The sequence below is a fragment of the Podarcis tiliguerta genome, assembly GCF_965153285.1.
Source record: "Podarcis tiliguerta genome assembly, chromosome: 5".
Lineage (NCBI taxonomy): Eukaryota > Metazoa > Chordata > Lepidosauria > Squamata > Lacertidae > Podarcis > Podarcis tiliguerta.
This window is the reverse complement of record NC_139538.1, coordinates 38,396,363-38,418,800: the sequence shown is the minus strand read 5'-3', so window position 1 is coordinate 38,418,800 and position 22,438 is coordinate 38,396,363. Positions and strand designations below refer to the sequence as shown.

At 43.3% G+C, this 22,438-nt stretch overlaps 2 protein-coding genes across 8 annotated transcripts in view; one reads left to right on the top strand and one right to left on the bottom strand.

Moving 5' to 3' along the window:
* The window catches only part of ARMC8 (armadillo repeat containing 8), a 52,672-nt gene extending 43,643 nt beyond the window's left edge, over window positions 1–9,029 (bottom strand). For all 4 annotated transcript variants that reach the window (XM_083443271.1, XM_083443272.1, XM_083443273.1 and 1 more), the window contains exons 1-2: window positions 8,896–9,029; window positions 4,385–4,461 (exon numbers count right to left, since the gene is read on the bottom strand). In XM_083443271.1, coding sequence (XP_083299397.1) covers window positions 4,385–4,461; window positions 8,896–8,940 — 122 coding nt within the window. In that variant the 5' untranslated portion in view covers window positions 8,941–9,029. The remainder of the gene's footprint in view (window positions 1–4,384; window positions 4,462–8,895) is intronic.
* A 4,991-nt stretch (window positions 9,030–14,020) lies between these two features.
* Window positions 14,021–22,438, top strand: part of PPP2R3A (protein phosphatase 2 regulatory subunit B''alpha) — a 32,899-nt gene continuing 24,481 nt past the window's right edge. For 2 of the 4 annotated variants that reach the window (XM_083443198.1, XM_083443195.1), the window contains exons 1-2: window positions 14,476–14,612; window positions 18,929–21,306. In XM_083443198.1, coding sequence (XP_083299324.1) covers window positions 19,354–21,306 — 1,953 coding nt within the window. In that variant the 5' untranslated portion in view covers window positions 14,476–14,612; window positions 18,929–19,353. Of the gene's footprint in view, window positions 14,613–15,281; window positions 15,915–17,660; window positions 17,745–18,928; window positions 21,307–22,438 lie in introns of those variants that run through there. The other 2 variants (XM_083443196.1, XM_083443197.1) reach the window with 2 other exon arrangements.

The following is a 22,438-nucleotide window of genomic DNA, read 5'->3' as shown; positions in this document are numbered from 1 at the left end:
TGAGAAATTTATTAGTTTTACACTTAACTGCTTTAATTTTTATCTCCTTCAATTTTAAAATTCTATTTTATACAATTTATATATGTTATATTTTGGATAACAGTAACAATACTGATAATATTATGGGTCTCTGCCGGATTCCTACTTGTGTGTAGGACCTCCTGACAGATATACAGTAGTTTTACCAATGATCAAACACAATTTTATCTGACTAAGTACAGCAAGAAATCTCTATTCTGTATACTGATGAAGCCAGAATGGGCATTGCACAAGTATGAAGTACAGTTTAAGAGAAAAATGACAATTGCAAGTTCTGGCACAAACTGAGATGCATCCCCCAACTCCTCCCCATTCTGTGAAGAAAATGGAGGCATTTAATGCATACTAGATATAGGCAGGTGCTGCTAAAGAATGGTGAACAGAAGCCATCTGCTTCTGCATTCAGTGCTATAAACTTCATTACAAAACCTATCTGCAATATACATTTCCTAATATCTACCTACTGGCAATAAAATATATCCTTTTAGTCTTTCCCCATGCCAGTCCCTCCTCCCATCTTAAAAAGTAATTTGACAGCTCCACTCAAGTAAAATTAGTTGTAGTCACCTTGTGAAACCATAACATTATATTTAAACCAAAGTGACATCTTCAAACAAAGCATTTTGCAGTCCTAAAGAATGTAGATCCAGTCAAGCTATGCCCATATGCACTTGCAAATACGGCACATGAATACTGCTTCTGAAGGCTCACAGCTGAAAATCTTTGGAGCAAAAGGTTCCAACTAGACCAATTAAGAGTTAAAATGCTTTGTTTTTGGAACACAGACAGCTAAATGTAGGTGAAATCAGAGTGGTGTCCTAAAGGCTATTTTGCTTAACCAAAAGGGAAGGATTTTAGAGCAATAATCCACCTTAAAGAAGGCTGGCCACCATTTTTACTCCATCACAAAGTGGGATATGATAACATATGTAATACGTTTCTAGTTTTATAGCAGTATGGCATATACACAAATTAATTAACAAAATCATTGGTCATGAAAGTGATTACATGCTCTTCTAGATCAAAAATGGAAATATTTTCCCCCAATATACTGCAATTTTTGTTCTACTTCAGACTTTTTCTACTTCTGCAGATGGAATTTCACATGAGGATAGCAATTTGGAATTCAGTAAGTCACTAAAACGTACAGAATTCCACACACACATATGACCAACATCACAGAACAAGAAAAGGCAACAGAGAAAAGATTGCATTATTCAAATGTTTATGGACAAAATCTTATAAGTGCTCAACAAATGCCAAATATGTTTCTGTGTTTAGAGAAAAAGACATGGTGGTCTTAAGGCATTACACTCCCAAGTTTACAGAAAAGTTACACGTAAGATGTGAAAAAATAGTGCCATATAAATAAATCTCTTCATTATAGGATAGCTATACAGTGGTGCCCCGCAAGACGAATGCCTCGCAAGACGGAAAACCCGCTAGACGAAAGGGTTTTCCATTTTCCGATGCGCTTCGCAGGACAAATTTCCCTATGGGCTTGCTTCGCAAGATGAAAATGTCTTGCGAGTCTTGAGATTTTTTTCCGCTCCCACCCCCTTTTTCTAAGCCGCTAAACCGCTAATAGCCTTTTAGCAGCTAATCTGCTAATCCTCTAAGCCTTTAATAGCCGCTAATAGCCGCTAAACCGCTAATAGCGCTAATCCGCTAATAGGGTTGCTTCACAAGACGAAAAAACCGCTAGACGAAGAGACTTGCAGAACGAATTAATTTCGTCTTGCGAGGCACCACTGTACTTAGTTCTGATAGATTAATAAGCATGCACTACCACATATCCCAAACAGGGCAGCTTCCACCATCCAAAGTAGGAAATTCAGTTTAACTGACAATCACAGAATACCTATTAAACATTTCAGTGCAACAAAAGCTGACAAATATCACCTTCTTTCAGCATACCTGCCACAAAACTAGTTTACATTATCAGTTTCCCAGAGGTACATATTTTGATGTAGATGCACTAATCCCTTTTTAAAGTGTCTGGAGAAACTGGCTAACAGATTAATATACTAAAACAGCTGTAACTACCTAAAGTCCAAGGCTTGGGAAGGAGAGGAGCATTTGAATTCTTCTGAGATTTGCATAAAGAGCTGGAGAAGGGTCAGAAGATTATATATTTTAGGGCATTTGTACCTCACTCTTCAGCCAAAAAGGCTCCCAGTTTACATACAATCCAATAAGACAGTCCCTACTCATGGGCTTCCAATCTAAAAAAAACACCACAACACACATAGGCAAGAGGAAAATCAAAATCAAACTCAGGCACCAATTTCTAAACAGTTGTTCCTGGCAAATTTCAGGGGCAGAAGGTGTTTGATGGAGCTGGACCTCCAGCAAAGGTGATGGAATGAGCCTATTGCTTCTTATTGCTTCCATTTAGGCTGCCCAATGGAATGGCTGCCCAAGGTGACAGTTGAGGGGAGAGGACTCATGGAGTTGGCCTATCACAGCAAAGCTCATGGAATGGCTCAAAAGCATTACTCATTTGAAAGCTATGGGTCAAATCATGTGGGGGGACATAGTATCCTCAGTCACATATGCTATTAGTTTTCCTCCTTTGTGTAATAGTGTTATTTGCAGGAGTGAGATTATTTTTTAACAGATCAGTGAAAGAATCAAATTGAGAAATTTATTTTCCTGGTTTACTTTTCTTGTTCTGAAAAGACCATCAACTTTTCTTTCAACCTCTCACTGAAATCTTTCCAATTCAGATGGTTACTAAAAGAATGCTAACTAACAAATGGTGGCAGAATTAGCTTCCACCCCCCTTCCCTCCCAATCGCCTTTCCTTGTGTGTCATGCCCTTTAGGTTGCAAGACTGAGAGAAGGAACTGTTTTATTGCTGATATTTCTAAGCCACTCTGGGAGCCTTTTTTGGCTGAAGAACTGAATAAAAATAGTTTAAATAAATATACATTGGTTTGCTACTAAGAAGTATCTTTGTACAACCTAGAAGTATAATCCAGACCCTCCATGGTCATGCAGCAGGAAAAATTCTATCTTCTTAAAGATCGTTTACTTGAAGTTTAATCTTTCTGGCCAATGCTGCACCTGTGAGGTTCTGCTGCTGAAAAAGAACTTCTGTATTCCTGCCCCCCACCCTGGCTGGGGTCTTCAAAATCTGTTCTAGGTCGTTCCTAACACTGGAGCGCTTATCTTCAGAGTGCAAGGGGATGAAGGTGACAAAAGAGGAAGCTCCACAGAACACACAAAAGTCAGTCGCCCCAGCTGAGTTGCAGCACTGGACACAGTCCTAAGCATCCAGACCTTTCCAGAAGCAAGGACTAGTGGATACTAGGCAATGTTGTTTTACCAAGATGTTTTACCAAGATGATGCTTGGCTTCTAGAGTCATAAATATCAAACTTTGAGAACCAAACAAATTGCTGAGCACATGATTTGGAGGGTATAAGAAAAGAATACAAGAATAGTTTCTCCTTCTCTGACATGTGAAAGAGATGCTAAAGCTTGAGGCCTGCCATATCAAATTCACAACAGAGGAAGAAACCATAGTTTCCTTCTTGTGTCTGAACTGTGCTAGTATATTATTTATAATAATCAATTTCATAAATCAGAGTCTCCAAAATCAACACCAGTGTCTTACCTCATTAGCCTCATTTGGACTGTATGCTGAATCAGTTTAGCATTATGACAAGGATCCTGTGTGAGTGTCAAATATATGAGCTCCCTGTCCCAAATGGCTCCCCCCCCCCTCAGTGCATATAAAAGTTATGCTTACACTACTGTAAGCCAGCCCCCCCTAGCTGCAGAGGCAGGAGGAGGAAAACCTGGCTCCAGCCCTAGCCAGCTCCACTCCTGTGACTAGAAGAGGGCTGGCAGTGGGGGGCTTTCTTCCCCTGGAACTGCCCAGGCTGCTTACAGCTGCATCCATATTGCAAAGTGCAATAAGTGTGTCTGTATTTTAAAATATTCTATGTAGGGATTCTCATCCCAAGTGCATGTGAGTACTAGCATGGGACAGCAAAGAAGGAGATTTATATCAGGCTTGGAAGATAAAGTAATAAATACAGTTCAGAAAGTAACTTAAGAGACCTTCATACTATCAAAAGAAAAAGATTAACAGTGTTATCCTAACCATATCTACTCAAAAGTAAATACCTCTGACTTCAATGCAGTCGGTTCTGCAGCCTTATTAAAGAAGAGAATTGTTACCTATTCTACATGAAGGTAGTATCAAAATGTATTTCATCAGTAACACTTCAAGTAAGTGATGCACAGCTATACACCTGTAAAAGCAAGCTCTGGAAAAGCTTCACACAAACCCACAGAACTAATGGCAAGATAACATACAAGTAGATATTACTTACATGACACCCTGCAGGACATTTTGGGGATCAGGATCAAATAATCTGTCAACATAGTGGCGACTGCTAGCCGTGACTTCCTGGAAGCAAAGACATTTACAGACATTTAGCATTCCAAAATTAAATACTCAAGGAAGCAACAGTACATGGGAAGCTAACACACTTTTATAATTTAGTATTTTGTATGCATTTTCCAACAAATGTGAGCTCAGAACAACTCACAAAACTTCCCCTCCCTCTCTTCCCAGGTACAGACCCCACACACCAACCTAGTAGGGGGCTTCAAGGGAGGACAGGAATTCTGCTCACAGTGTTGCATATCAGCCCATTTATAAATACATTAGTGAGCATGTTTTGATTCTTGGCACTGAAATAAACCATTATGCTTAACAATAATTCCTGTAAGAAATATAAACCTATGCCAGTTTAAGCACAAGCGCTATAGACACTCAGGAGCCATGCTTAGTTATAAGCAATTATCAGAAATAGTCAGATGTATTAGATGAACATCATCCACTAGTGAGCTACTGTTCAACTGAAGCCCTTTTAAAAACATCCCCTATGTGTACTTTCCAAGTTCACAGAATAGGTATGAAGAACTAATTTCAGAATGTGCATAAGTATTTCCAGCATCTTAAAGACATTTTGCTCTGCAGAGAAATAACGTTGTAACCTGCTTTTTTGCTGATTTTTTAAACCCCTAGTTTGATATTAAGACTGTCAACATTTCTTAGCTTATTTGAATTCCAGTCAGATTCTGCATATGTATAGTCAGATGGAAATCCTACAAGTCCAAGCAACTTGTTCCAAGCAAACATGTAGAAGATTGCACTTTAGTTCCTCCTGGATTGTTAGCAGGCGCTGCATAATTAGCTGGGCTCTTTTGGGTGAGAGGAGGAAGTTAGGCTTAAAGCAGGGGTTGCAAGCTTTACCTCGCCTGGGCCGGTTCACTGCAGCAGAGATCGCTCCCTGGGCTGGATCGTGTGCACCTGCAATTTCCGGCATCTGCGCAGATATGATTTCTGGCGCCGCAGAAGTGAGTCCCCACGCTGCACTGCGCCAGTTTAGCACAATGCACGGGAACTCACTGAGCGGGCGGCTCAGGGGCTGGTTAAATGACCCCCATGGGCCGCTTGTGGCCCATGGGCCTTAGGTTGCTGACCCCTGGCTTAAAGAGTTGGTTTGTGTGCTTGCAAGGGGTTACAGGTAAATTGGCTGCAGATAGCCACTCTCCTTATTTCTCAGTGAGGGGAGGGCAAACAAAGCAAGGAGAGACAGTGTGAAAGATAGAGTTTGCTGGTTTGTGGGAGGGCTTTGGAGGGAGGGAGGAGAGAGAGAGAAAAAAAACAAAACGGAAGAGCTGGTGCCTGCAAAGTACCTGTGAGGTATCCATTCAGCTGAGCTACCCCCTGGGAAGCTGTCAAGTCTCCACCTTTTGTTCACAGGTATATTCCCTTGTTGAAACACTTATCAGGATATCATTTCAATGCCATTTCAATATCAGCGATTTCTTGCACAGCCCTATGGCTGGCAATCTTTTTCTTGCTGATCTTCCCATAGGAATCTGGGATAAGTTCTGGAGGGTTTCCACAGAACACAGTTTAAAGCCATTGACCAATAGCATACAGATTATGCTCCAGTTTCACTTAAAACCCAGCGATTTCCCCAACAAATGACTAGATCTCTTTGCCAAGAAATTAAAGATTCTTTCAAGACCAAGCATGAGCAGAGGAGTTGGCTACTGAATTCAGCATGCTGTATCTCCAACTCCATCATCTTTATTTATTATCTCTCACACTAAGTCTGACCATTACCTGTACATATACCAGGGTGCATCTCCCTTTTCAGGTGCCATGAACTAGAATGGGACATTTGATGACTGAAGCAACTGGAAAACTCTGAAGCTGGCATTACAAATTTAAAATATTTTCCGGTGCTTGCTAGAGCTAGCACTTCAGCATTTGGTCTGCTGCCTATGAATCTGATTTTATTGGGTTATTACATACATGAGCCCATTCACTCCTAAAATCAAAGTGCTCTTTTAATTTTATTTAATATTTGTATACTGCTTTTCCAACAAGCAAGCCAACCCTATCTCTTACCTAGGGTATATGCACTCCCCTGCCATCTCTCACCCTGTGGAGGTGGGGGTGAGAGAGAGACTGGTTCCACCAACAGGCTCTCTCACCTTGGGGCAGCCAACATACTGAATAGTCATTTAATCCCATATTGTAATAACAGAGCCTAGAGAGAAAATGGGGAGACACCCTCACCCCGATTCTCATTCCTGTCATCTATGGTGGAGGAGCAAGATCCACAGGAATGCAGACAATCTCATAGTGGAAGGAGTGTCACCACAATGCTTCTAGACTTCCAATTTGTTGCTATGCAGCAGGAAGAAAAGATAAAAGGTTCTGCCAGGATTCTGAGGTGGAACTATCCAGAAAACTTAGGATGCAGCAGCAGAAGAGATTTTCTCCAAATCTTTTAATCCAAGTAGCAGTTCTCTATCTATGTGGGGAACTTAATTAGGTATCCAGTTCTCCCAATAACTGACCAACAAGCTCAACCTTGATGGATAAGACTTCAAAATAGAGAGAGGGAGACAGAAACCAGCCTATTTAATGCAGATAGGTGTTTTATAGATATTGTTTACAAAAAGCTTTTGACAGAAAAAGCAGCACTATTAAGTTTAGCATTAATAAAAACTGCCCATAATTCAACTTAAGCTTTTTTTTATTTCTCTGCAGCTGATACTTACCTGTAAAGGTGGCTATATGAATACCTGAATTATACTTGTCTGCAACTTTTAGGGCCTCCATCTGACTGTCTAAGGTAGCAATTTGTAAATGATGGCTCATTTTTGCTGGAACCAAGAGATATGTACCAAGATTGCCAGAAGTAAAAAAGCATCAAGTAAATAGAAGATCTGCAATAGTCTCAAGCAACAAAGTGTACAGCATCTCAGAGACTAACAAGTTTAGTGCAATTAACACTTTGTAAACTGTACCACCCCGTGACATCTTGCAGGAGATGTGGAATGTTGTGCAAACTGCTCTTATTGTAGGGTTTCACCATCCAGATAGAGAATCATAGAATCAGAGTTTGAAGGACCTCCAAGGCTCAGCTAGTCCAACCCCTTGCAATGCAGGAATCTCAACTAGATCATAGAAAGAAACTATGAGACACTAAGTTTAAAAACTTTACAAAGTTTGCTCAACTTGACTGCCCTGGTTTTTAGCTTGGATCAAGCATTGTTTTACACATCAGAACTATCAAAATGAAGTTAAGATCACTACATTAGGTAATAACCCTTTTCTGCAATTAATAAATATTTTTCTTCTACCAAACTAGGCAATGCTTTCTGTCCCAATCTAATTCAAGAGGGAGATCCTAGAGAATTCTAGCATTTTGTCAGAGGAGTATAAAAATTTGATATGATTTGTAATCAAGCCTGACTGCTGCCAGGGAATGAGAATGGAATCATAAATGAGTCCACACAAGCAAGAGACAGCATACCAGGATTGAACAGAACAAGCTGACAGAAGTTGACACGGCCCCTGTCAAATGTAAATCAAAAATTTCAATTCAGTTTCTTACTTGGGTATACAAGCCTCAATCCAGGTAAGTTAGTTTAAATTCATTCATTTCTATTGGTTTTAACCGCAACTCACTTCCTGTGCATAAGGTTCAACAAGCAACAGAACATGTAGCTACTTTCTCTTCTCAGGGTGAAAGTAGGAGGAATTGCCAGTTTTTGTACAAAGGCAGCATCCCTATGGATGGATACTGAAACTGGAGCAAACTTTTTCTTTAAAAGATCTGGACATACAAGTCCAACAAGTTAAGTGGCCAAGTTTGCAATGATGCCTAAAGACAGCTGCAGCAGGACCTTCATGAACCTGGCACATGGGCAAGAGAACACGAAGGCAGAGTGTGCACTGAAAAATGCTACATTTGGAAGGTACAGTCGCGTTGCAATGGGGACTTCCTTTTGTGCGTTGTGAAATAGTACAGTAAAAATTAAAAAGTAGTAATAACCATGCAAGGCCAGAGGAAAAGAATGCAGCTGGGAAAGCTATTCACTCCCACAAGAATCCAACGAGGCCGGTTGCCATCATGCCTGTGACATCTGAGCAGGGATTAAACGCAGAAGTGGTCTGACGCGGCACGGCTAGCCGTCGCCCTCCCTCCGAGGAGCCCTCTCTCCCACCCCCGGCCGCCCTCTCCTTCCCACGGACGTCCGCCAAGGGGAAAGGGAGCCAGTGCGAAGACGAGGCCACGGGGGGAGGCGAGGGCGAGGACGGGACGGGCAACCAGCGAGGGCGGGACCCGCGGCGGGCAACCTAAGGAGGCAGTCCCTCGCTCGCCCCGCCAGGCACCGCACGGCCGGACCCGCCGCCTCCAGGCCGAGGTAAGGGAGAGCCGTCCCACGGAAGCCCCGCCACGCCTCACTCCCTTCCCCAGGGTCGGCGGCTGCCGCCGTTGCCGCGCCGCCCCAGGCCTCCACTCACCGACAAGACACTCATGCGGAGCGGCGTCTCCAACACACACGCCATCTTGGTGCGCGCCAGAAGTGCTAGCCGGTCAACCCCACGCGAGAGCCGGAGCCACGACTGCTGTTGCTGCTGCCGCTGCCGCCGCCGCCGCTGCCGCCATGCGCGGCCACATCGCCGGGAGAGGAGAGCGAGGAGAAGGGAGTACGCCCCGCTCGGCTCGAATCAGCTAACGAAAAAAACAAACTGCTTCTCCGTGAGGCGGACACTGCGCACGCGCCAACGGGGACTGGGAGGGAGGGAGGGATGGTGGGCGGGATTATTGCCGGAAGTAGATGGATTTACTCCCACCTGCTTGCGGAATTTAAGGATGAAGAAGAATCGTTACGCGCCAGCTCTACTTTTAGAGACGGTTCGGCGCTGGGCCAATGAGAGACGGAGGGAGGCTAGCGAGGCTTCCTGCTTATGCGCGTGCGCAGAGTCGAAACCACCTGTCCGAATCTGTCCTTGGCCGTGAGTGGGAGGAAAAATTGAGCTATCGCTGTTTGTGTGCGAGAGACAGAGAATTTCACCAACCCCGGACCATAACTCTATAAACGCTTCCACTGACTTTCACTCTGTGTTCCTTGGTTATGGTTACATGCACGGTAATTTTCAGAATCTATACATCCCCTTAAATTTTATGAGTAGACAGATTAGGTGCTGTACAAAAGTGACATAGACTGCGTTAAAGGGCTGCATCAACACTAAATGAGCAAGGGAGGGGAAATGATCAAGAATTTTCCCCCAAAATATTTTTTATTAGTTTTGATGTAAATACAGCAACAACATACAACTGCAGTAACTTGCCCTGTGGTACATTGTTTCATAGGCAGTACACAGTACACAAGCAAGATGGTAAAGAATTTGATGAATAGCAGAGATAGGCCAACAGTGGGAAGAGAACAATCCAATCATGCACTCTTATTCTGAAGTGAACCCCATTGTTTAATGGGTTTCACTCTCAGGTGAGCGCACAGAGATTGAAATTGTAGGATCCTGGAAGATGAAAAGATAGGTGCTAGGTGTTCTAAAACGATAAAGGGCTCATCATCTGTATGGCTGCCTGGATCTGGCTGGTCAGTTTCTAAGACAGAGCAGCAGACTGCACTTGAACATATAAGGAGTCTATTGACAGGCCTGTTGCAGAATGCAAACAATTAGCTATTACTAAACAAGCAGCTACCAGCAAAAATGTCATAAAAAATAAAACACCCTTTTGCACAGAACTCTTCCTCAAACAACTGTTTTAGAACTAAAGTTTGTCCTTGCAGATTCAGGTGGGAAAGGAAGAGAGGGTGAAAGGAAGTGACAGTCTTCATGTGTGTGATTCCAAATTGTTGTCTGGCTTGAAGCAGCAGAAAATCTAAAATTATTTAATGCTTTTTTGCAAATCTGGCACATCTAAAAACTTTTCTTTTAAAAAAATGTGCATGTACCCTATCTAGCTAGATATAACCCCAGCAGCTCAAGCAATGCAACCAGCATTGTTTTGAACATATGAGCAAACAAAACCAGCTGCAAACATGTGCTTAGCATAGACCTGGAGTGCAGAGGTGCAGGGAATAATGATGATACGACTAACAGAGATGTGGCCAATTTTCAGTTAGTCAGTCTTCAAGATCCCAAGACAAAGCAGGGCCCCTTTTCCTCATCTCTTTTGTAAATGGATGTGCCAACCCATTTTTAACCTATTTTTACTGCACTATTCAAATCTAGTAAATTTTAAAACTTTCAATGGCCATTAAGCACATGCTCAGTCTTTTTGGGTCTGTATTGTGGGAGGCAGTTTTTTTGCTCCTTTAGTATTTTTTCTTAAAGATTTTTACTTCTGCAAACTTTGGGGTTTTCTGAGCATGCTGATACTTCCTTCTTGTTTCTCAATAGCTATATGTTGGCTATAGAGCCACTGTAACTCTAATTTGCTATCAGAGATTCTGACATATAGCAATTTACCATAACCCATAAGATTACCACAGGCAGATCTTACTTAGCTTTGCTACTTCTAAACTGGTACAAATATTGAAGATCCTGAAAATTTAAAAAATAAAATAAAAACCAGCTATGATATTTTGCTACATTGTGATTGGAGAAGCAGATTGTGTTTCAGGTAAGGCCCACAACATGCATTATGTCACAGAACCTTATGAGAAAAGCACAAGCAAGCCACTGAATTTAAGAGAAAGCAGAAGTTCAGACACAACAATGTGACAAGCAAAACTTTCTGAAAGCTAGGTATCATTCTTTGCTACTCCCAAGAAAGGGAATCAAATGAACTTAATATAGTTTTGGCACCCCTGAACTAAATAATTAGTTTCTAAACAGACAGGAGGTCCTGACAAATAGTTGGTTGTTTGGTTAAAAAAAATAAAAAATAACCAACCTTGCAGGTGGGAAATCTGTGCATGTAATTATGTCTTGCTATTCATAAGCCTAATGCAGACATTCTCCCTAAAATGTGGACCAGAGAAAGTACAAATGAAAAGGTAGGACATCCTGACAATAACGTTATAGTGCTGTTTTTAAACCTGCTACCATTATATGGTATACCTACAGTTAATGTTCTTTGGATGAAACTAAGTTAAATAATTTCTCACAGCATGCAATTTCCCACATATCACACACATGGTGTTTCTACAAATTAACAAGGTAATACTGATTTACTGTTTTTTGTTTTGAAAACCAGCTTTAATATTTTGTTATATGTGGACCAAAAAGGCAGATTCTGTTCCAGAATTCAAACATATATCAATTTTTGTTAATCCACGAGACTGGCACAAGTGACCCCATGAGCCTTGCAGTGCTGTTGGGATCAGGTTTAGATTGGCAGGCCCTGATGCAGGAGGAGGAATAAACAGGAGAACTGAAGGATGGGAACCTGGGCTGGAGGCGTGAGGAGATCTCCCCTTTCCACCCCAGTTTGAGCCCCTTCAGAAGGGGGAGCAAGGTGCCAGCTCTCCTCCCCAACTTTCCTGCCAAATGGAAAGCCTCGTTAGAGCTTGGGGAGGTATTGGAACAGCCAAGGGAAGAGCGAGCTGTGAGTAGCAGGAAGGTGCAGTCTTGTTGCCTAGAATTGGGCCTCACCTTCACACATGGGATCAGACCCCAAGGAGCAGTCCCAAGATTTCCACAAGGCAAGTGAGTGTGCCATGCCTCATCTTTAAAAGCTTGGTGAACAGGACATGGAAAGTTGAGAGATCTTTGTTGCTACTGTCCCATTCTGAACTTCTTGCTCTGCTCTTGAACTTCTGAACCACGACACCTAAGCCTTGTGTCTGCTGCTGAGACAGTACTGTTATTTGCCTGAATAAAGTTTTGCTTACCAAAAAAAAGGTCTCTTTTTGTGTGTTTTAGTGGCCAGGACAGCCACTGTCTTTTTGCAATGGTTGAACTACTAGAGAATAAGCTACTGTCCCACAGAAAGATACTGAGACAGGGTGTTTTTTATATTATTTTCTATGCAACAGAAAGGCAAGCTGAGTTTCCAGCAACAGATCTTTACAGACAGCAGTTCCTATCAAATCATAAACCGGCATAGTATGTTCTATATGATTTTGCAATACCTAGAGCTAATACAGGAAATCCTAACAAGTAAAGCAAATGAACAAATACCAGCTGTGATGGTTGCTACACATAGTCTGAGAGCGTCTTAACAGATCCTGAAACATTTTTATTTATGACCAGCTGTAAAACCAGTACAAGTGCATCCTATCTAGATTTGTTATTTTCGGACTGGAGCAGCAGCTATTGTCTAGACAGAAATACTGACAAGCAGGGCTACTTCACAACAACTATCCTGGTTTGGTTCACCTGGACCGGAAAGGCAAATAATGCCCCAGGCAAAAGATCCTACGGTAGCAATTTCTCACAAGCCATGAAACTCGTGAGCATTGTCTTGCTCGGCTACTTTGGAACTGGAGAATGAGGTAGGCTATCCTCCTGACCAGTAGAATTCTCAAAAAACCAGCTATCATGATGTTGCTTAGCAGTTTGCCCTCTCTTTCTCTTTCTGTAATTGCCTCATCTTGATTACTACTTTGGTTTTGCTTTAAGTGGTCTCTGATGGAAGTTAGGGCCTTGGCAAAATAGTCTTTTTGTTTCTTAATGAATGTGGATGCCTTCCTGGTGGCCTGAAATCCACCTTTTAGATTTAGAAAGTAATACGAGTTTAGAAGATAATACACCCCAGACAAGAAGTAGGCTGAGAGTCAGCTAAAGGCAGATTTGCAGTTTCAGCTGGGATACCAGTCAGAGATTGTGAATTGGCTGAAGCATCCCTGAGGTACAGTTGTTATCTCTGATGCTGCCTTTGGAAGAGTGCCTCTTTTGCTTCTCTCATCCAAAGGAAACTAAACCTTGCCCATAGAACTTTTAACTGCTTGGGAAAGTGGCAGCATATAACAAAAACTTAAGAATTAAGATAAGAGATAAAAACAATACACTAGGCAGGAGATCCTGACAAACAGCAATTTCTGAAAACCCATGAAGATAGGTGCAGCTACTCACCTATCCACTTTTGTTTACTACTGAACTTGAAAAGGATAATTTTTTCTCATTATATCTGTGCATGTATTTTGATAAAATGTAATGCATATCAAGTGGTTTACTTCAATAGCCCTGAGCTGGCCCAATGCTTATTTGTTAAATATTGGTGCTCAAACTCCAGTTCTTCATGCCTAGGTGAATTACTGAATTTTTGGAAGCACCAAGCTTGAGCATTGGTCATGATCTGGACTAGCCTACAGCTTCTTTCAGGACACAGAGCTAAATCAAACCCAAGTTCCTTCTTCCTCCTATATATACACTCACACCACTGAATGGAATAAAGAACCAGGAGCCTATTCCAGCCCTATGGGGAAGGAGCTGATGAGTGAGTACACAAGATGGGTGCGGTGAGTCAAGCAAGTATGAGCCAAATAGCATAGGGCGGGTGCACTTCTGGAACAGGCCTGGAGTCAAAAGAGTCAGGAAACTGTAGCTGGCATTTCACAGATGCCAGACTCAAGGGTTCCATAATCTGGACCCAGAACTCCAGAGTCATGTGGTTTAGAAGCAGATAATGAAAAACCCGAGTTGCTTTCCTTCCCCTCCTGGTTTCTGAATCTTTCGAGACCCGCCGCGACTCTTCCGAAACTTTCCTAGGCTGCAGAGCGCGCTTCCAGCCGAACTCCACATTTTTCTGCTATCGAGGGCGTTGGCCTTTTGTTTCAACGCCCACCTAAGAGCCTGAACTCCGAGAGAACAGCTTGTCTGAATCCTCAAGGCCCTCGAGAGGGCGGTTTCCCTTGGACGGAGCAGGGCGAAGAGGACGCGGGGCTCGGCTGCAGAAGTCTCTCCCACCCCACCCGTCGTCCCACTGCCGCCTGGGGCTTAAGGCACGGGACACCGAAATAGTTTCAGGCGGGAGCTATGCGCGGCGGGCGGCGTCCCTAGCACGAAGTCGCAGTCGGGCAGGGCTCTGTTATGCTGTACCCGTGGCCCGGCCCTCTCTTGGAAGGGAACCGCCGCCTTCGCCTCTCCCCTCCCCTCTCCAGTCCCACTTGAGCGCGCTCGGCGGGCGCCCCCTTCGCCGCGCGGGAGGGACAGGAAAAGAGGCAGAGCCTCCCTGGGCCCGGAGGAGGGTGGAGGAAGGAGGAGGAGGGCTGCATCCGAAGAAGAGCGCCCCACGATGGGAGAGGGAGTCGCCCCGGCGGCGGGTAGGTGCTCAGCTACTGTCCCGTCCGCCTCAGGCGCTGTCGGCCAACTGCTCGTTATTAATTGCGCTCAACAACTTAGCAAAGTGGCGCCGAAGAGGCAGCTTTTCCCTCCCTCCCCCCCACGCCCAAGCCTCGTCCGCGGTCTGAATCCATGCTGCGTTTTACTTTGGTGGGACAGGAGGCGGGGAGGAGGGAGCGGCCGGGGCCGAAACAAGAGGCACCTCAATAATTCCCAACGCCTTCCGCTGGGCGCTCGGGCGCCTCGGCTGTCCCCAGCAGCTTCTGCGTCCGCTGGGCGAGCGGGTGACAGCCGAGGCTCAGGGAGGGAGCGGGAGCCGCTTTTAACGCCCGGGGAGCGCCGTCGATTTGCCCCTCGGTCAGGGCCGGCTGCAGGTTTTGGTGGGCCCTCGGGCACAGGTGCCCATGGGGCACGGTGGTTGCAGCTCGTTTCTTGTTGCGCCCTTTCTCCGCTCTCTTTCTTCCTTTCTCTCTCCCTCTCCTCCCGCCCATCGCAGCTCCCTTCCTGCCTTTCCCCTACCTCCTTTACACTCTCTGCCTTTGGGTCTCCTCTTGACACAATCCTGTGATTGCTCCGACACACACGCACACTCTGCAGCTCCGTTTCACACACCAGCACCCGCTGTCTTTTCTCTCTTTGCACCAGGTCTCCCTTTTGCCCACCTATATATCGCAAGGACTCTGGGCAAGTTCTCATTGGGGGGACGGCTGGAGGAGAGCTGCAACTTTTTCGTGCTCCTTATTACTATCTCCCTTGGTGCAGATGAGGCAGAAGTGTTGTTTTGCTTTTCCTAGGCGTCTCTCCCAGCTTGCAGAATTCTCTGAAACAAAGTCCCCATTTTCCCTTGACAGAGCCGCTTTGAGGCCACAGAGAATATTTTCTGAGAGTACTGGGATTTTTGGAGCTGGATGGAGCCGTTGCTCAGCTCCTTGCAGGCATCTCAACTTAGGACATGTATGATCACCCTAGAGGCTCTGATGATATCATAGGAGCCTCTGGAACAGTCACCCATTTCGCTGCTTCAGAGATGCCAAGAAGGAGCTGAGCAACAACACCCTTGTGATTGAAGAAGCCCTCAGGGCTCAAAATAAATGTGCTACATTACTTCTTCCTACACTCCACCCAACAAGAAATAGACCTTTAACCAAGATGTCCCTGTGAATGTTGCTGGAGCTTCTGGGGCAGCCTCATTTCTTGATTTGAAGCTGCTGGGAGGAGTCAGATGTTTGCTGCTGCCATGCAACTCTCCCATTGAGAAGTGGGAAACTGGCCCAGCATCTCAGGTTAGCAATGGGTCCTCTGCCACGTAGTGGGCCTTTGGCAGGTGCCCCACCTTGCCCATTATTATTATTTGGTTTGAAGCTTGGCTACCAAATAGTGGTATTCAGGATAATCCAAAATACGATGATGAGTCATAGTGAATACAAATAATCTGGGACTGCCAGCAGGCCTGCTAGGCAGCAGAAGCAAAAGCAGCCTGACAGCAGTGGCACAATAATCAACAGCCTGTTAAGTCTTGTCATGGCAGTGGGTGGCAGTGGCAGAAGTGACGGCAGCTTGCAAGGCCTTGTCGTGGCAGTGGCAGTAGTGGCCTGCAAGGCCTTGCGCTGGTGGCAGGAGACAGAAGCAAAGGTATCCTGCAAGGCCTTGCTGAGGCAGGCTGTCACAGCTTCTGCCACTGCCTCCAACTACTGCCGGGAGGAATTGCAGGCCTTATTGCCACCACGGTGACGCCTCACAAGCCCCACTGCTTGTGTCGCCACAAGGCCTTGCAAGCTGCCACTAATATTGCTGGAATTTCCTGCCACTGCCGCAAGGCCTCGCAGGATGCGACTGCTGCCGTCACCGCCGTGAGTCCCTGCATTGTATTTTATAGAAGCAAGGAGATACGAAGATAAATAGGCAACAGGTGTAGTAAGACAGAGACTGGTGTCTGAGTTCAGGTGAGGAAGAACAGGTCATGTGTTTTGAGCCTGGAAAGAAGTGCTTGAGTAAGACTTGGGAAATTAGGTACTGTGTCACAGATTGTAAAGAAGCAAAAGGCATCAGTATTCATAGACCACATGTGTTTTAAAGTTGAGCTGCTAGAATCTCTGGGATTCCTTAGAAACTTAATAAGAATGCATTTGTGCTCAGGTTTTGCTTGTGAACTTGCCATGGGCACCTTTGCTAGGCTTTGTCCAGGGACCGTTGGCTTGATCTTCCGATGTTCCTTGATCAGCAAATGTAAAATACTTTGTCCTCTTATGAGTCCTGCAACATGTAGCTACAGGGACATTTAGGTAAATATTCCAAATATTCCACAGGCTTGGCCAGTGTTCAATGCAAACTGGTCATGAACAGTCACAGAGTCATAGAATCATAGAGTTGGGAGAGACCCCAAGGGTTATCTAGTCCAACCCTCAAGAACTACAATATCTAGGAGTAGTCCTGGTTCAGCTCCTTCTAACTTTTTTAGTTGATAGTAGGAAAAGGAAAGCCAATTCACATATCCACAAAAGTATAGCTGCATTCCTGCTTATAGCCATAGAACAAGAGATTTTTAAAAGGAATATTCAGACTGCTAGTTTTCATGTGATTCTCCTTCCTTATAGGAGAGAATGCTAGTATTTATTTTCATATTTCCAAATTACTTCACCAGAGTGTCTAAAATGCAAGAGTCAACACTATGAACTAAGCAAGAAAAATTTGATGCCTCAACACAAAAATGAAGTCTTGTATTCACACAAATAGATTCCTAATCTGGTATCTTCATTTATAGATTTAGAAGCACACACCCCACTTCTGCTTCCTGTTATTCTTATTTCCCTAGAAAAATGTGTAGCAAAAGAAAAAAAAATAGATAATGGTGATCCTTACCTATATTAATAGTTATTTTGAGGGATGGAGATGTATTTATATATAACCTATGTTGCCATGTGAATATAAATTCTAATTTACCTGTGGAATACAATATTGTAACACTCTTGTGTTTCCTTCTCAATTTTCTTTCCTTTGGCTTCCTCTATGGTTCATATTTACCTTGGCAGAAAGAGTTGTGAACATGTTGAGCACTGGAAAAGAACAAGCAGAGGATGCATCATGATCTCCAGACTCATTGTCACAAAAATCTGGTGTGTGTGCAGCCTTCCTGCCTATAAGGTACTTTCCTGGCCCTCAACATGCCTCCTTGCCATATTTGGTGTGGGAGCCGGACATGGGGCAGAGGAACTAGGGCATTGAAAGTACTGCAAGGAGGTATGCTGATCGGCAGGAAAGTGGAGAATGTATGTTTTGCTGGTGGTCATTAAACAGTAATGAGAGGGAATAAAGACAGTAGAGGTAGATGAAGTGGAATGAAAGGAGGAAGACAGAACAAACAAACATACATCCATTGCTGATGCTGCCAACTGATTATTGGCAACTACTGGCAATGGAATATGAGAGCACATGATGCAGCCACCTTGCTAAGCAAGATTTGGGCTGGTCAGTGTCTAGATTGAGAGACCATGAGAACTGCTTTGAGCTCCATGATGGAGGAGAGGCAAGACAGAAGTGCACTAAGTAAGTAAATAATTAAATATACACACATGAGCAAGAGGAGGCCATAATCAATCCGTCCCCAGGCAGTAGACTCAGAGAACTGTAGAATTGGATGGAACCATGAGGGTCATGTAGTCCAATCCCCTGGCAATGCAGAAATCATTGCAGTGCTCTTGGTCTGTTAGGGGGGAAAGCAAATAGCGATAATAACATTATGACTTTGTCTAACCAAAAACCGCAAAGCATTGAGCAGAGCGCTTCCTCGTGCTAGATGTTAAACAATAAATAATAAAAAGGGTAGGGCGAGATTTAAAAATGTTACTAATAAATAGCCTGATATTAGTTCAATCTGCAGGTTTGTCACAGTCTTAAAATGATGATTCAGGAAACACTTTGGAGACTAAGGCTACTATACAGAAGTATCTGTGTCAAAGGAAGTAATAGTACCACTTTATTCTGCTTTGGTCAGACCACACCTGTGTATGCTGCATGATTTATCATGCACCCCCTAAACAAGCCTACCAGCCTCAGAGGCAGAGGAGGATGCTATTGCATTGCCAGTTTTAAAAGTCTAATTCCGCTAGTAGTCCAGTCAGCTTCTATTAATGGAATGGGGGGACGACCACTTTTTGCCCTGGGCAGAAAATTTCTTAGGCCAACCGTAATAAGCATGAATAAAATTATACACTATTGCAATAATATATGTATAAAAGATAAAGTAGCAGGTGAAGTCCGATGGCAAGTTTCACATTATTTTTACAATTTGTCATTGCAGGTATCTTCCACATTAATGGAAGAGTTGGATTGTTTAAGCACACTACATGCTTTTTGCTTCTACATGGCATCTGAAACTCAATACAGCAAATCAAGAGAAAACAATTCCTTCTTTTTTCTTCAAGTGGGCTGAAGTTCTACAGTTCTACCTCTAACATTCATTTAGACTGAGAGAAGGGGAGCAATTTTTCATCAGTACGGTACTTTTTGTGTGGGAGATAACTTTTCAGTATCTCAATAAATAATGAAATGTAATCAGTGTGCCATAAATTAGCCTTGCACATTTCACTGGTTAAGTTAAATTTCTCACAGACAGCAGCTACCTTACAGTTGACAATGGATTACTTTTTCCCCATTTTAAGATTATTTTCTTAGTTAACAAAATCATTAGCTCAGTTTTTAGTGCAGCCGATTAAAATTATCATTATGGCAGTAACCTATAGACGTGTAATAACAACAGTGAATTGTTATAGCAGTGTTGTGATAGATCGTCGACTTCAACATGCTGTGCATTACTGTACAGGGGCATGTCAGGTATTTAAGCAAGGAGTTGCATGCATAGTAGCCCACCACAGTGTTTGTGCAGAACTAATTAAAGTCCCTGCACACAACCTTAGAGGTTCAGATCTGACCCACAGACTTTCAATGCCTGAAAATTCCCTTTCTTTGGCTGGGGATGAAGATTATCATCAAATCCTTCCTAGTAACCCAAGGCTCAAAAAGGGGTCTTCAGTTCAAAACACTGCAAGTCTGAAAGATATCACTGGAGAAGCCATAAATCTCGCTAGTGGGAAAATAAAAGAATTTTCATTTGAAAAACTCAGAAATTCTTCCAATCAAGTAACCTATAGAAAGGGAAGAAAAGTTAAGTCAGACCCATTCAATAGAAGGTCACTAGATTTTGACTTGATCTATGGCCATTTCAGCAACGATGAAAATTCCCCTCCTCCCTTTGGCCTGTCACATAATTCCTCAACAGATGAGAAATGGCAGGTCAGCAGCACCTCAGTAGAGGGAAATGTGAATTCTACAGTTTCCTTACCAATGCAGACTCTCTATGAGGATAGCTTTCTTGCACAGATTTTGGAAAAGCACAAGCTGGATGGTTCTTCTAGTGGAGATATTAAGATGTGCTTGGACATCTTGCTCAAATGCTCTGAGGACTTGAAGAAGTGTACTGATATAATAAAGCAATGCATCAAGAAGAAATCTTCAGGGAGTGCCAGTGGAGAAAGTGGTAATGATTCCTTAGCCAATTCTGAAATGATATATATGAATTTGATGTCAAGATTTTCTTCTTATATTAAAAAACTGCCTTTTGAGTTTAGACAGTCTGGGCTAACTGAGCCTGGTGACATGGTAGAACTAATTAATAGCCTATCTGCTTTGCAGCCGTCTAATTTTCCTCCAGTATTTGGCAACGAACAGCCACCTAGATACGAAGATGTTGTGTCCTCCCCATCCTTTGTGCCAAGGCAATCTCTCACTTCAAACTTACGAGGTAACCAGAACAGCACTGACACAAATTCCTCAGCAAAACTTACCCACACTCCGATAGAGATTTCTTCAAAAGTTTTGCAGGAAAACTTAGAATCTACAAATGATGCTTGTGCGCTACCTCAGTTACTATCTGTAAACCCGTCAGACTGCATTTCTCCCACAGAAACTCTGTACATTATGGAAGAATCAGATAGAGAAAAGGCACTGGGCAGTGTGTCAAGTGTTAAGAGGAGAGGAAGACGGGTTAATTCAGACAGCAATGAGCAGAAAACAGAAAGGGCAGACTCTGCTGGAAATTCAGCTAAAACATCACCTACTTTATTTCAACCTGTAATGCTGCCCCAAACCTCCACCCAAGCAACCTCAGACACTCAAGGATTTGATTGTACTGTTCAGATTTCTAAAGGTGAATCCAGAAAAAATAATCAAGAGGAAATAGACAAACTTCTCCTGGATTTGGAACATTTTTCACAGAAAATGGAGGCTACTCTGAGAGAGACTACCACTAAGACTAATCCTGCATGTTTGAAGCATATTAGCCAACCTTTGACTCTGGAAAATAAAGGCAAAGCCTGTTCACCTGTAGACAAAAGTCCTTCTCCCTCTTTATCAAAACTCATGGAAACCAATGGTCATAAAATGGAGGATGAAGACAAAACCCTTTTATTGCGAATTCTGGAGAGTATTGAAGACTTTGCCCAGGAACTAGTAGAATTCCGAATGGGCAAAGGAAGCTTATCAAAAGAGAAGGAAGTGATGCACATTCTTCAGGAAACTTTGGCTGCTCCCTCCATCACAGCTGCTCAGCAAAGCTACATAGGTACATCTGCCAAAGAGCCTGTCCCAGCACTTATTCAACAGATGCCAGAGGTTATAAAGGTAAGAATGCAAATCTTTATTTATGTAACAGTTACGGACCATACACACGCAACAAATTTCCCACATGAATATCACTTCTTCATAGAAAAGTACATTATACTCTATATATGTTTATATACTCGTTATGTATGTATGTATACTTGTATGTTTCACACTTCCCATTGTTTGTCCATATGGCAAAATAGTCACACATGTTTGCCATGTGTGAAAGTGTGCATGTGGGCTGTCTGTAGATTATAGGGGTTTTTTAGCTAGTTGGTGATACTGTAAAGCAGGCTTCCTCAAACTCAGCCCTCCAGATGTTTTTGGTCTCCAACTCCCATGATCCCTAGCTAGCAGGACCAGTGGTCAGGGATGATGGGAACTGTAGTTTCAAAACATCTGGAGGGCTGAATTTGAGGAATCCTGCAGTAAAGCAACGATTGCCTATGGGGTACATTTTCATTTTTATGTCCTTCCATAGCCTTACTAAATCCAGTTTCACATGGTTTTATAGTACTTCAAGCTGTACCCTGCAGAACAACTTCCAGAAGTGCGTGGCCACTACTGCTGCAACAGATGTGTGTAAAGTCTGTTGTAAGTATGGCAGGCTTCACTTGGATAATTCTCACTATGGGCTTATCCAGACTTGGTTTTGTGCTGTCTTTCTATGCACAAGTCCACGTTTTAAAGCTCCATGTCCAAGTGCTCCCCCACCCCCAGTGCTTTCTCTTTGAAAACCCACTCCTTACCACTGAACTGGAGCAAACAGCAACCTGCAAAAAACCTGAATTGCTGTTTGTTCCAGTTCAGCGGTAAAGACAGGTTTTCCTGGGGAAAGAAAAAGCACTCTGACACTGACCAGGAAAGCACTGATCTGTGCCTAGAAAGTGCAGGGCAAAAGGTAAGTGGATGATCCTAATGTTCTCTCTCTCAGCATCCAGAACACATTCTGGAATTGTCTCAAAAGTTATTTTAAATTATTTTCAGTACTGTACATAGAAGTCGCTTACTAACTTCTGGTCTAGTTTCATATCTCCTTTAAATTGTATAAGAGAGGCTGGAACTGGAAAAATTGAGTGAACATGTTCCCCTCTCCCTGGAAATGCTTTTCCCATTTCTTTTCCACTGTTATGACTATATAGTATAGTAG